The sequence below is a fragment of the Glandiceps talaboti genome, chromosome 21 (genome assembly GCF_964340395.1).
Source record: "Glandiceps talaboti chromosome 21, keGlaTala1.1, whole genome shotgun sequence".
In the NCBI taxonomy this organism is placed as follows: domain Eukaryota; kingdom Metazoa; phylum Hemichordata; class Enteropneusta; family Spengelidae; genus Glandiceps; species Glandiceps talaboti.
In genome coordinates, this window is record NC_135569.1 from 15762766 (window position 1) to 15777920 (window position 15155).

The 15155-nt window shown below is 37.0% G+C and overlaps 1 protein-coding gene across 1 annotated transcript in view; it reads right to left on the reverse strand.

Annotated features, from left to right (window-relative positions):
• LOC144451304 (uncharacterized) overlaps positions 1 to 15155 on the reverse strand; it is a 53649-nt gene that overhangs the window by 25892 nt on the left and 12602 nt on the right. Inside the window, exons 9-22 of the mRNA XM_078142108.1 lie at positions 14904 to 15018; positions 14447 to 14606; positions 14061 to 14165; positions 12855 to 13031; positions 12463 to 12705; positions 10895 to 11057; positions 9453 to 9580; positions 8468 to 8740; positions 7605 to 7778; positions 6145 to 6390; positions 5704 to 5866; positions 4850 to 4977; positions 2050 to 2310; positions 1095 to 1139 (exon numbers count right to left, since the gene is read on the reverse strand). Coding sequence (XP_077998234.1) covers positions 1095 to 1139; positions 2050 to 2310; positions 4850 to 4977; positions 5704 to 5866; positions 6145 to 6390; positions 7605 to 7778; positions 8468 to 8740; positions 9453 to 9580; positions 10895 to 11057; positions 12463 to 12705; positions 12855 to 13031; positions 14061 to 14165; positions 14447 to 14606; positions 14904 to 15018 — 2381 coding nt within the window. The remainder of the gene's footprint in view (positions 1 to 1094; positions 1140 to 2049; positions 2311 to 4849; positions 4978 to 5703; positions 5867 to 6144; positions 6391 to 7604; positions 7779 to 8467; positions 8741 to 9452; positions 9581 to 10894; positions 11058 to 12462; positions 12706 to 12854; positions 13032 to 14060; positions 14166 to 14446; positions 14607 to 14903; positions 15019 to 15155) is intronic.

Consider the following 15155-nt stretch of genomic DNA (forward strand, 5'->3'; position numbering starts at 1 on the left):
TTACGAAAGGTTTAACAAAATTAATATGACAATAAAAGGTTGATGCATCTAATTGTTGGTTGACTGCATGGATGACCTCTGGGGGGGATGAGGTAGTTCTAGGGGTTCTCCCCTAGCAGATCTGGAGGTTTTTGGCTCTATTAAGACAATTTTTAGGTTATTCATAACCTTTAAGGTAATATTTCACAGCTTCAAGAAGCTAAAGTTAATGGAAGCTTGATTATAATAACATTGATATAATAGTGCAATTACTATTGCAGAACTAGATATAGTAAAGTCACTGGTATGTTAGAGAACTCTAGGTGGTCATACCTATAATGTATACTAGAAAGTGGAATCTGACGAGATGTGATAATTTGTAGTGTCGATAACATGTAGTATCCTTGCTAGATTGTTTCACGTGCCATGCGCTATAAATTGGTCCAGGACTTGGTTTCCCATTACCCATCCACAACTTAAAAGCATTTATTGAATTGTCGTGCGCTTCCTTCACGTAACCATTCCAGCCAGGAACCGAGGGTACATAGTTGCCATTTCTATTGTTAAAATATGCCGTTGATGCATTTGATAAAGCTTGGGTAATGTCACGATAGAACAGATTGATACTATCCTTGTGATGACAAGAATCACAATGACAATTACGGCACAACAAAGCATGAGATGGAATGGTAATCCATCTCTTTGACTTTATTCCATTGTACTCGATTACAAGCCGATTTATTGTTGGTATCCGTAACCCCTGTTACTATCTAGAGATGGGAGATAGTAGTAACGGTGATTGACAAACGAAGGGGATCTGAGTATTAAAGAATATAGGTAAGAAACAAGGACAAGAACAAATACCACAGTTCAGACAAGGTCATGGCATTGTAGGAATGGGATTTTTCTTCCACCACAAGCCAAAACACAATAACCTCCCCTCATCCATTTTTTTTGTAAAACAGGATGACCTCCCTCCCCTACTGCCAATTTCAAAAACTGGATAACCCCACTAGTTTGTCGTCTCCCCCCCCCCCGGCCGAAGAAACCGACTGTTCCCTAAGGATGACTTTTTAAACATTAAATCTATAAAAAATCTTATAATAAACACTTACCCGCTATTGTTGTACTGAGAACACTTCGCAGAGTAGATGTCAAACCTGCAATAGATTTATTAGATTTTCAGCAAAACAAAATTTTGTCCTAAACTATAAAGTTTATCTAAATGGGAGGTTAATAGCTGCTTTGATAGATATGCTGTGTCACACCAGAGTTATTGGAAAAAAATTAAATGACAGATCAAATCAAATTAATGTAATACATGGAAATCTATGGTGTTTGTACTTCTTGGTGGATATTCCGTACACACCTAGAATTGCATAGGGCCTTCATGATATTACTATGGGCAGCAAACTATCGGCTAGCTAACAAAGACACACACCATAGACAGTCTTCTCCACGGTCTATGCACAAACTAAAACCATTGTTGTTGGTAGTGGTGCCTTTGTTGTGTGATACAATCACCCTGTAATCAAGCTAGTGTCGACATTAAATAAGGTTGTAGGTAAGGCCACTCTAGGAAAACTTGCTATTTATTAGGGTTGTCACCCTACTGTGTGTGTGTGTGTGTGTGTGTGTGTGTGTGTGTGTGTGGAAGGGGGGGGGGGCTTACTGTGAGTGTGATGGTATCAACGTCCTATGATAGCTTATATTGATATCACCATGCTGTGACAATTATAGTATTTGTTTGTGATTGTGTTAGCTTACCGATAGCTGTTTTACCATCGTTGTATATGTATCATATCTAAAGATGTAGTTATATGGCAGTAGGGTTGGAAATTAGGGACTATAAAACTCAAAGATTGTATGCCAACGACTTTCTTTAGTTTGCCATGCTATACGGGATTGTTAAAACAGAAAATACAAGTGATACACATGTCTACCATTTTTTTTATTCTGTTTTATTATTTTGTGACGTAAAGTTTTATGGGAAAACATTTGAGATTTTTTAATACCTAATAAGCACAATGGGGTCTGAATCACACTTGACTGAACCACAATATACATTACCTGAAGTGTGGGTATAAAAATGAATATCGTTAGGTCTTTGAAATATCCCAGGACCTATACTGATAGTGTTACTTCCGCTATTCTTGTCGGTTCTCTGTAGTTGTAGCTTGGTCCAATCTGTCCAGTAAATGTAGCTACCAACTATTGTCAAACTGAATGGATGAATATCAATTAAAGATACAAGGACTTGACGGATATTAAGATTCAGAATTAGATATTCAATCTTGTCTATAGAGGCATCACACCAATAAAGTTTACCCTCTGTGGAAAAGGAGATATATATATATATACCCATTATTATCATTGGTGAAACTTACATTATTGTACCTTGTGATATCTGGAAAAACGTGATTTTTTCAGATTTCGATTATATTAACTTGATGACTTTTTTGAAAATTAGTATACGAATGATTTGAATAAATACATTTGAATAATTAAATCTCTAAATAACGTATTGAAGCTACGTATTAATCCATGTAGATATGGTGAGGTGAGGTGAGGTGAGGTGAGTTGAGGCGAGGCGAGGCAAGGTGAGGTGAGGCGAGGTGAGGTGAGGTGAGTTGAGGCGAGGCGAGGCGAGGTGAGGTGAGGCGAGGCGAGGCGAGGCGAGGCGAGGCGAGGTGAGGTGAGGTGAGGCGAGGTGAGGTAAAAGGTAAGGTGAGGTAAGGTAAGGTAAGGTGAGGTAAGGTAAGGTGAGATGAGGTGAGGTGAGTTAAGGTGAGGTCAGGTAAGGTCAGTTCAGGTAAGGTAAGGTGAGGTAAGGTAAGGTAAGGTGAGGTAAGGTAAGGTGAGATGAGGTGAGGTGAGATGAGGTTAGGTGAGATGAGGTTAGGTTAGGTGAGGTCAGGTGATATGAGATATGGTGAGGTCAGGTAAGGTTTTCAGGTAAGGTGAGGTGAGGTAAGGTAAGATAAGGTGAGGTGAGATAAGGTAAGGTGAGGTCCGGTAAGGTCAGTTCATGTAAGATAAGGTGAGGTGAGGTGAGGTGAGGTAAGGTGAGGTGACTTAAGGTGAGGTGAGGTAAGGTGAGGTGAGGCGAGGCGAGGCAAGGCAAGGCAAGGAGAGGTGACCCGAGACAAGATAAAGATAACATACTTCATTACTCCCCGTGGGGAAATCGACACAAATCAAATCACATGACCAATATAATATACATCACATGCAACAAATAGTTAGACAATATTAAAAAAACATACACATCAGTAAAATTAAGAATTGTGAAAAGGACTAACTTAGCTAAAAATAGTAGATAAATTGGTGACAAACAAGAATCAGAGTGAAATTAAAATAGTAAAAAGGTGAAAGGATGAAATCAGACTCTGTCATGTCGAGGTAAGGAAGCCTTCAGTAATTACAAGGGGAGGTTAAGTTGCTTGAACTCTTGCATAAAATGTGACCCTCTCCCGACTCCGTTGTACTAAAAAGTGGCCCTCCCTCAACTTTCTTCCACTAAACATGACCTTCCCCCGTTCAAAACATGGGATAACTGTTGTCAGATATGTAAAAGACATGAGTCCCAGAACCAATGGTAAGGACTTCATCCCAGCGCTGCTACCAATGTTGAAAGTTTCAAGAGAGCGGATAATTTCCCACTCCTACCGCCATGTGGAAGTGTGAAGGCACTCCATTAATAAATACCTGTGTTTGGATCTCATTGGATTGGCACGCTCCTTACATCATCAGGACCAAGGTCAACATCTCCACAACATTATCCCTAGCATCTTACCCAACTGCTCCCGTTTTACACCTAAATGGTTGTCAGCAACAATTTGATATAGACTATTACTACGTGGTATCTAACCTAACCTTAACCCTAACCCGAATGGCAGCAATGGAATTTGGAACCGGTGGCAGCGATGGGATGACAAAAACTGTAATAATGCAATGCCAGGCAATACAATGAGTGAAAGTAAAATGTGACCCTCCCCCCAATCCAATTCTCCGAGATATGGCCCTCCCCCGAGAGCAGATTTGCAAAATGGTAACCCCGTATCCCCGGCCCTCCCCCTTGTTAATACTGAAGGCTCCCTAATCTCAGTCAGCCACTCCTGTCGATGCATCTATTGTCAAACTCGTTTTAAATACGATGCGCTTCATCCGATACGTATCGATAAGTCGTCTGTCATATAGGAAGTCGATTGTCGAATGGGTCTCTCTCAATGATTCTGTCAGCTTTTTCGACAATTTTCTCTAGTCTACCCTTGCCATGACTGTAGATATTCCCACCACTCCAACAGAGTGATAACAGCAAAAGTTAACATGTCCGACTTAGAAGAGTTGCAAAACATACACATCAATTTATTGTTCATATAAATCTGTGTGATGTCTACTATGCTAATTCCCTAAAGTTCAAGTGATCTTCGGTACAATGGGAGATAGTAATAGTCATGGTGATTCTTTGTATAGTTACTTGATCTACCTGCTGGGTCAAGAGGTCAAAATTTACAACAGCACATGCGACTATTTACTCTCTTAACAGAATCCTTATAATCAAACCACTTCAGGTCAGTGGTCAAGAAGACAAAGGTATTTGTACGAATGAGATATCTCCACCTCTGCCCCATTTATTCTAACTGGATCTGATACCGTTGCTTTTACCCAGAAATCAATAAGCACTTACCTCGACTTTGCCACAACTTTTCCACTTTCCTTGCAATACTGAACAAAAAGTTGAATTTCTACCAGGTATTCAGAATCATTGCCATGGCTGATTTTACCAACTATATCAATGTCGTCAGAATAGATAAAAATATAAACATAAGATAGAGGAGAACCTTAAAAAGGAACTTAAAGGAGTTACCTGTCGTGTCTAGGGCTAAACCATTCGGCCAGACTAAATCTGACGATACAAGCGCCACTCTGTTTGTGCCATCTAAAGCTGCACGTTCAATTTTTGCATTACTTCCCCAGTCCGACCAATAAAGAAAGCTACGAAAGAAACAAAAATGTGACAAATGTTTAGTATGAAGTTATTGTAAGTGTCAGACAATCACGTGATAATATTCGTTTATTTTAATGTCAATACTACATCGGAATAGAACACAAACCTTACAGAAGTGTTTAGACATATCTATCAGAACATGCAGAAAGATGGCGAATAGTCACTCAAGAAGAAATGGAGGAATATTTACGCCATATTTCGCTTACTCATCTTGCAGACATTTTCGAAAGAAGTTATAAAAAGGGTGCCTCTCATGTGGGTTAATAAAATATGGCTAAAAAAAACTTGTCAAGTTCCTAAAAATCACGTGATCTGAAAAAAAATATTGTCAGAATAGTCGACTGGTTGAGCATGCGATCAACTTTTGCTGTGAAACAATGGAAACCCAAAGTTTTGTTTTGTTTTGTTTTGTTTTGTTTTGTTTTGTTTTGTTTTGTTTTGTTTTGTTTTGTTTTGTTTTGTTTTGTTTTGTTTCGTTTCGTTTTCTTTTTACAATGATGAATGAGTTTGTAGAACTAATATTTTATAACTTATCATTATGCTCACCACTTGGTTAATGCTGCCCTCTGAACAGCACCCCTAGTGGCCAAACTATTCAATCTTTTGTCTTTCTAGTAAATGAATGTGATGTCCTAGCTCAAAGGACGTATACTACACATTGTGAAAACTCCAGAAACAACTTGAATAATGTGAAGATACCGTGAAGGACATACTTGTTCACACTATCAACGATGATAGCTCGAGGCTCCTCCAGACTACTGGAAACAACAAAGTAACGTTCACTGCCATCAAGATTAGCCCGTTCAATACGATCTGTACCAGTATCAGTCCAATACAAGTGTCGATTATCAACATCTAGTGCCAGGCCATCGGGGACTGTACAGAGAAAACAAACATCACATTATAACCATGGTTACAGTATTATCATAATACCTACAACGACGTCATATCCTGTGTATTGCTATAGACAACAATTTTAATGAACTGTTCATCACCACAAACAGAAAATTATGAAAATTTTCAATTTCTGTTTCGTCAACTCACTTGCGTAATTCAAGCTTAAACGTGAATTTTAGATTCGCCAAAAATGAGCACAAATGTTATCTAAATACGTTTTGGCGGGAAATAGCCGATAGATGTTGTGGAGACGATACCTTGGATATCAACGGACAATAACACTTCGTGGTTGTCACCATTCAAGGAAGCCCTGTTTATGGTGCGACGAGTAACGTCTGTCCAATAGACCTTTTCGTCTTTGTCGTCATAGTCTAAGGCAATCGGATTGGTTATTTCCCCCACCGGTAGACGTATGTAATCCAACGAAGTTGACTCAAAATCCATCATAAAAATTGCGCCTTTCTGGGTGTCCGCAACCAGAAAAAATGAGCTCGGTATATCACCTGAAACAATATTAAGATATTTAAATTACTTCAATCTGTGGAATATCATGTATGGGATATTATTAACTTTAGGAAAGTTTAGTAATCATATGCACAAAATGATAAGAAATATATTCTATTCTATCCATATCTCTGTTTTATAAAACAAACTGGTAATGATTTTTTATCATGCAAATTCCACTAAATTCAAAGATTAAGGTTATTATACTAGGTTTGCATTCTAAGCATGGCAATTTATACTTTGAATAAATTATTTGTTTTACGTGTGCTGCTTAGTTTTCCAAACACTTTCATCTGAGCTAACTGGTTATTTAAAGCTACCAATACCATGCTAAGAATTAAAGATCATTGCATTAATTGTGGACTTTGGTTGCTTATATAATAACGATATATACCATGCAAGAGCCATGTTCTACAAAAAATATGGAATATACACTATGGTCGTTCTACGTCACGACGACACGCGTCTACGTCACGACAACGCGTGTCTACGTCACTGGTTCTGCTGTGTTCGAAATATGAGTCAAAACGTTTAAAATTTCCCATTACATTCCCTGATTTTTCTTTGATATTACTGGCACTGGTATAATTATGTTTTCTCCAACATTTTTCTTCATTTAGCCGGAAAATACTCGTGACTCGATACTGACAAAGGCCCCTTAGGTCACTTGTAGTTTCCTTAACTGAACGAAGAAAAATATTGGGGAATAATATCTAATTATTATTTCATCTGCCACTTTATACACTTTTCCACTTTCGCAAAACAAGTCTCTATTACTGTAGAAACTAATAAACCTAAAAACATGGCGTTCTGTGACGTCACAGATATCATGTCATCGTTTGGTTCAACATTGCTACATTTCAATCATATGGCTGGATAAAAATCCTACTAATATTTTTTGTTACATTTTATAGTTTGGCCAGACGAGATTTGTTTACATAGATGTACTTTCTCTGCGTTGCGAAGTTTGACAATAATCTCTTAGCAATTGGTGCAATCTAGATGATTTTATGATTAATACACGTCGCAATAACTTTACTATTTAAATTGTTTGGTGGCGCTCTCCTAAACTATGGACAGTACAATCACAGTTAAATTAAAGTTTGTCAAACGTTTCTTAAGTCAGACGTAGCAATATCTGCAACATTTTTTGTTGAACCAGACGACAATCACTTTCAATTGTATAAGAACAATAGTTGAATGACTTGGTTACCAAATTGACAAAGCGTATCGGTGTCGACATCCCACTGTCCATTGTCTTGGCAAAATAACGATGAATGGTAGACCGCTATGAAATACTCGTCACATTCAAAGTCACAATGACTACCATATGTGTTATTGCAGCCATCGATGACCGAACCAGACATAAAAGACTTAGGACACGTGACTGCAAACAATGACAGCAAAGAATAGAGTTAAACCATACATTCACATTCATTACATATTTACTGTGATTTCAACCTCCCATACATTTGTATTGGACATCAAACTTATCAATATTGGGTGGTGAACATATAGAAGTTCTGCATACTAAAGTTTAAATAAACATTTGATTGTTTGGTATTCATTTGTACTTTTACTGGTATTTATTATTTTGAGAGTGTAATTTTCATGGTCATGACTGCCAGAGAAATCAAGATGGCTTCCCGACATTATAAAGATTTTATTGATAAATGATTGACATGGATCTTTATAATTCGGTACAGAAATATATTATGTCTCAAACCACTATAGACATATTTATGTTCGATTATTTCAATGTCACCTTTAAGGCCATGTTACAAACATTATAACACATATGCAGTTTAACTTGAACAAGACCCATGATGGTAAAGTTGTCAATCTCAGGTTCTGCGCGCCCCACATTTTCCATCCGATTGTCAGATTCTAGCTGATCAATTTGATGATGTTATGGGTCTTTACTTAAGTTTCTGTATTAAATCGTTACAATTCATTTGATCTACTGTGCTGAATGATTACAATATATCACCTATATGTCTGAAGAGATCCCTGGGATTGAAACCCAACCTTTGAACAAACCAAAAATATGTCTAAAGATGTTAAAATGAGATTTACCAATAGCATTGGGTAGTAAGTAGACATGGACATCATTGGCTCGTTCAAATACTTCATGTCCCACACTTATCACTTTATCCCCAGTCATTTTGTCAGCCATTTGTAACTGGTTATTGGTCCAGTCCGTCCAAAATATGTAGTCATCGGCAACAGCGAGTCCGAATGGATGGACATTGGAAGCAGTAAATGAGATAAGAACTTGACGGGTATTACTTTCCAAGATATAGTACTCAATCTTTTCTAGAAGAGCATCACACCAATACAATTTACCTTCTGTCAAAAAATACAAAATTGGATAAAAATTATTAACATCTAGAGATATAGAGATCTTGAAAACTTCTGACACATGAAATACTTTAGGAATGATTTTACCCAACAGGAGCATTTGTGTAACTCTTTCTTTGAAGTAATGTTTGTTTCCGATAACAGGACCTCAGTAAATATGATCGGTATGTAGGAATGTTAAATTGCTTGAACCCCAAGACAAGTTACTTGTTGGTCACGATAGTTTAGTGAGATGTAAAAAGAATTAAAATGAAGACAATTATAATATGAAGTAAATGAACACACTATGCAGATTGTACTCTATAAATTCAATTTAAGACCAATGACACTTTGGCAAGAAAATCTACACGGAAAAAGAAATACAAAAATGTAAATACCCACCATTTTACCTTTTCTAAATGTAAAACGTTTAAATTTATATAAAAGTAAATCCACATCATTTTACCCTCTGTGAACCCCCCAAAAATTGTTCAGAGTCGATGGTTTAAACTGCGTTCCTTTCTTTTTCGAATGAAATATTTCACAGTGTCTTACTAAAATGTGACTCTTTTGACCAGAACGATACAGCAACCACTACTCTTATTGTCGTTAATTAAGAGTACACTGTATATGTATTTCTCAATGGTTATTTATCTCCCAACTGTACACAATGCTTGATATAAGCCAATAGCCAATTCTGTTAATACATAGGAAGTTTTACCTTTGCTATCAAGTGCCAAACCATTGGGCCACCCGAGGTCACTGGAAACGATCGTCTGTCTGCTGGAACCATCTAACGACGCTCTCTCTATTTTAGCCTGGGTTCCCCAGTCGGACCAATACAGCAAACTTAAATAGATTTAAAAAAATATATTTAAACAAATATATATTACACCCTCTCAAATACCAGTATTGGTTATGGCATTTCAAAACAATAATTGTCTGTGAGCAAGCATTTCGATTGTAAGACAAAACGTTTGTGCCCAAATTGTGCCCTATTGATGTTATTCTTAAAAAGCTTTGATGGAGTTTAATAATTTGATAGATGTGTTAGTCCAAAGTTGTAAAGGATTTGTTTAAAGGTCAGAGTTGACCATCCATACTACATTCTACTTTGAAAGAGGTGTATAAAGAAAATATCCCATGGGGGAAATATATGGTACATCATAACAGAATTAGATAGACTTATCATGAAATAGCATGCGAAAGTCGAATGTCTAATGCCAAATACAAAGGAAGACGAAACAATTGACAAATGGAAGGTAACCGTTGTAGTGTTGAATAGCAACTTTGGCGTAGATTGGTAATAGCAGTGATCCAGTACACTCATTTACTAATGCACATGTAATTATTATGTTAACCTTCCCAGGTAGGTAATTAGGGAACCTCCAGTAATTACATTTAGTGTGCCAGGGGGAAATCAGGCTAGGGTTGTTGAGTAAAATATGACCCCACCACACCCCCACTCCCGATTCCTACGTGTTAAAATGTGGACCTCCCCCAATTTCCGTTCTCTAAAACATGACCCTCTCCCTGTTCAAATATTTTTCAAAAACATGGTTTAAATGCTGTCAAACCAAGGAGTTTTAGAATCAAAGGTTAAAGGACTTAATCCCACCGCTGCCACCATGTCGAAAGCTTTAAAGACATTGGTTATTTCACAACTACTAGCACCACTGTGACAGTGGATGTGTGTCAATCCCTGTGTTTGGATCTCATTGGTTGAGCCGATGGCCAAGCCGCTAAATCCCGAACACGAGATGAGCACACACTCGACTTTGTCGGGACCGAGGTCAAAATCACAAAATAACGCATAGATGGTAAGTAAAATAATCCCATTTTCTAAAATATGGCCCGCCCCCAAGACTTGATTTGTAAAATCTGACCCCTTATTACTCCTACCCTCCCTCTTTAATTACTGAAGCCTCCCTTATTTTGCACCGGAATTGATTGGTTGCTATGGAGATAGCCGAAGGTTTAATATTGTCAGACAATTCACATTCAAACAATTTATAGATGTACTCGCACACACATCTAAGGCGTTTGCAGAATACCTAACGTATGCAAATGGTTATCGAAATGATTACATGGGTAATCAAATGATTGTATGGCAAGGACTTGTTGACAAATATTTGACATGTACGAGTTTAGAGCGGTACTCACTAGTGTTCGGCGTCCACAATAACAGCACGGGGTTCTTCCAAGTTTTCTGCGATAATTACAGTACGCCAACTTCCATCTAAATTGGCACGTTCAATTCTGTCTGTACCAGTATCACTCCAATACAAGTGTCGATTTTGAACATCCAAGGCAAGCCCATCAGGTGCTAGCAGTGTAGTAGATAAATATTCATATATGTATTAGTATAAAGACACAAATAAACATGTTACCATCAGTATACCAGGTCTTTATCAAACCTTTACATTCACCATGAGCATGTAGCTTGGATTAGGTGGAGTATCAAGTTTAATGAGACTGGCCACAAGATTTTACGTTATGACAAATAAAATTATGGTAGCAAATATTGACATCTCACTGTTAATGTGTTTCATTGTGTGTGGTTTGTATGATAAAATTGGATATTGAAATATTTAAACACGTACAATTTAACAAGATGTGTCTGTGTATGTGTGTGTGCTTGCGCGTGTTTGCGTGCGTGCTTATGTGTCTGTGTGCGTTTGTGGTTGTGTGTGTGTGTGTGTGTGTGTGTGTGTGTGTTTATTGCAATATTAGCATGATGTATGAAACTTCACCAAATACAACCCGTGCAATAACATCGATGATTTTCTTTACACTCATGGTATTAAAGCAGGAATTAGACAAGTTCCATGCAACGACATAAAATGTAATTAGCGTTGGTAACTTATCAAAGTATAAACACCACAGGGGTCGGTAACCTATAACTCTGTGTACTGATAGAATGCTACATAACAATCTTTTGTGACTGTTAATTTTACCTTCAGTACAACTTCCTCAAATATACACAAACTGATAAAAACATCACCTGCACCTACATCAGAAGCATATGATATTATTTTTGTATCTGTAGTTTTGTTGTTTCTACCTAATTGTATCATTGTCTGAAGTCTTCCCTTGGCCCCTCACTACATTCAAGCAAACGCACCGGTAATTTTTCGCTGGTTGTATAAAGCAGGCTCTTTGGAAGAATGTATCTTTATTGTGTTTAATAATATCTTAACATATTGTGGAAATAAATTATTCAATGGTTGAACATTAAATATTCGTGAATACAAAATGATATACACTTCAGTGTGAAATAGTGTTCACTTCATGAATATTCAGTGTTCAACCATGGAATAATGTATTTCTACTGTCTCCCATGATGCAATAGCCCATAGCAAAGATATCCTATATATACACAAGATTTGTTTGATGTTTCTCTGAAATTGCAAATAAATTGTAGGTGATATAAAATCATGAAATGAATCTCCAGAACCCATACATGCACTTTACGAAAATGTCTCAATTTCCTGGAGTGGCGTTTCCCTTTAAGGCGAAAAGTAAGATCACTGCAGTATGATTGGACGTTGTAAGTTTTTTGTTCAAAGAATCGTTTGTGTCAAACATAAAGTATTATGAACAAACAAAGGTAGGGCCTAAGGGGTTGTGTATTAAACGAAGATTTTTTTTTAATCTTTCAAATCTGCAAACCAAACTCTAGATCAAATATAGTTACAATCTACCATGTTATGTTGGAAGCGAATGCTCACTTTGTATGTCTGCAGACAAGATGACTTGTTGCTGTGTACCGTCCAGTAAAGCCATGTTGATCGTTTTAAGTGTAACATCAGTCCAGTATACTTTGCCTTCCTCAAAGTCATAGTCTAGTGCTATCGGGTTGGTAACTCCACTTAGAGGCAGTTGTGCATAGTCTAGGGTTGGAGACAGCAAGTCTATTTGAAAAATTACGCCCTGTGAATCAGCAACCAGTAGAAAACGACCCATTTCCACATCTACAGATATAAAGGATTACAAATGAAGCCAGTTAACTTGAAAGAGAACAATGTTTCCACTGTCTTACCAATATTGTCTGACGCCACTTCAATCTGTTTTTAGAGTATTAAGTACCTAATTTGCATGTGATTTACATAGTGTTACGTACCTAATTTGCATACTGTATCAGTATCAATATCCCAGTCTCCATTCTCTTGGCAGTGTATGACAGAATCGTAAGTTGGAGTGAAATACTCATCACAATGAAAGCTACAGTTGTGATTCACTATGTTAACACAGTCTTCATCCACTGATCCTGAACGAAAATCACTCGGACAGCGTAATACTGTAAGTAGAGAAAGTTTATCGGTGTTGAAACATCATTAGTTCAACTTCCACATAGTAAATAGCAAAGAAGTGTGACCAAGCTATACAGAAATACTGACAATTGTTACTATAAATCGTGCACCTACCCCCAACCCATCCCACCCCACATTAGAACAATTAGTGTTTATAGTAAAGAATGTCCATTATGGTGATTTAAAACTTATACATTTTACACTAAAGTTATTTTTAGTGAACATGGCCAGTTTATTTCATATACCATGCACGAGCCATTTAGAATTAAAAATATAGAATATATACTCTGGTCGTTCTACGTCACGACAACGCGCAACTATGTCACGACAACGTGTGTCTACGTCACTGGTTCTGCTGTGTTCGAAATATGAGTCAAAACGTTTAAAATTACCATTACTTTCCCCGATTTTATTTTGATATTACTGGCACTGGTGTAATTATGTTATTCTCCAATATTTTTCTTCATTCAGCTGGAAAATACTCGTGACCTAAGGGTTGTCACTACTCGTCCAGCGACTCGTACTGACAAACACCCCTCATGTCACTTGTATTTTTCTTGGCTTAACGAAGAAAAAACTAGGGGAATAACTTCTGTATTATTCCTAAGTCACCTGCCTCATAGTGTACTAGATGTACTCCGAGCAAGATAAGCCTGTTACAACTAGGCTGTTTACTTTCAACGGTTGACCTTTTTGCTGCATAATATTTTCCCGCGAACAATGGTGCTCAAATTAGAGTTTCGTGGTCTGTTTTCTGCACATATGAAGCTTATTGTGCACTTGAAACTAAATCTGTTATGCTTTGGTATTTTTCTTTCATCAAGGAAATATATTTACATGAATGTTATTACTTCAATTGTTAGTACAACCCGCAACATTTCTCCAAAGGAAAGCGGTTTACTTTCTAAGTTTTCATCGTCTTAACAACATATGTAAAAGTTAAAGGTGATTCTAATAGGCAAACAAGACGACAAGTAACAATGCTAAAAAGTCAATTTATCGTACATTGTACGTACCTGATTCACAAGTAGGGCTCTGTGGTTGACTGCAAACACATTCTGCGCCTGAAGAAGTCGGTATGCAAATTTCTGCACAACCACCATTATGGTAATCACATGGACCTGTTTTAATGTACAACCAGTATTTATGTCTTATGTATACATAAACCGATGCATTTTCTTCACATGCTTATGCGTTTATACTTACAGGCACCGTGTACACATCTGTGTATGTTTTATTTTATATATGTTAAAGATGTAATAAGGATAAGAAATGGGTATTTAAGAAATGGTTCTTGGTTTTAGAGTTTTGAATTAAAATAAATAAATAAAACAAGTTTGTTCTATTTGAAAACACAAACTGATGTAAAATAAGAACGAGGGATAGTAAAAATAGTACTCACCTGGGGCCGGAGATAGCAGTTGTCTTGTTCGATCAAACACCACAATTGATTGTACTGTACTAGACAATACCTGCTCCTGCACTACAGTATTCTGTACTTGATTGAATTGTACCAGTGTCGACGTCGTTTCCGTTGTATGACGTGTCCAATAAAGATGGTCCTGTTGGTGTATAGTGGTTACCGAAATATTGAAAGGGGTGGTTTTCAAAATAATATTAAAATTATGTGAATTAATGACAACTTTAAAACTTCAGAGGTCACTCAAATATATTAAACGAACTTAAATTGAGAAGAACTTTCTCAAATGCCTTCAGCTTGTCAGAATTATCATGTGTGATCTGAACATAGCTACAATGTAGCCATGGAAACAACTATCGTTAGAATGATGTTTTATTATATATTTTTCCAGTTTATTAATTTTTGACAAAGGCGTTAAATAATCAAAATTAACACTAACCTGAAATGTCGCGAGTCCAAATAAATTAGTTTGGCCTTGACCGTAAGTAGTTCTGTCATGACCATATATGGATACAGACTCGATATTCCTTCCGTTTGAATCTATCCAAAACAACCTATAGAGTAAATTACAGGATGTTTACTTCAATTAAGATGATTAAGACTAGTCTTTATACCATACACTAGCCATTAAGAACAAAAATATGGAATATATACTCTGGTCGTTCTACGTCATGACAATACGTGTCTTCGT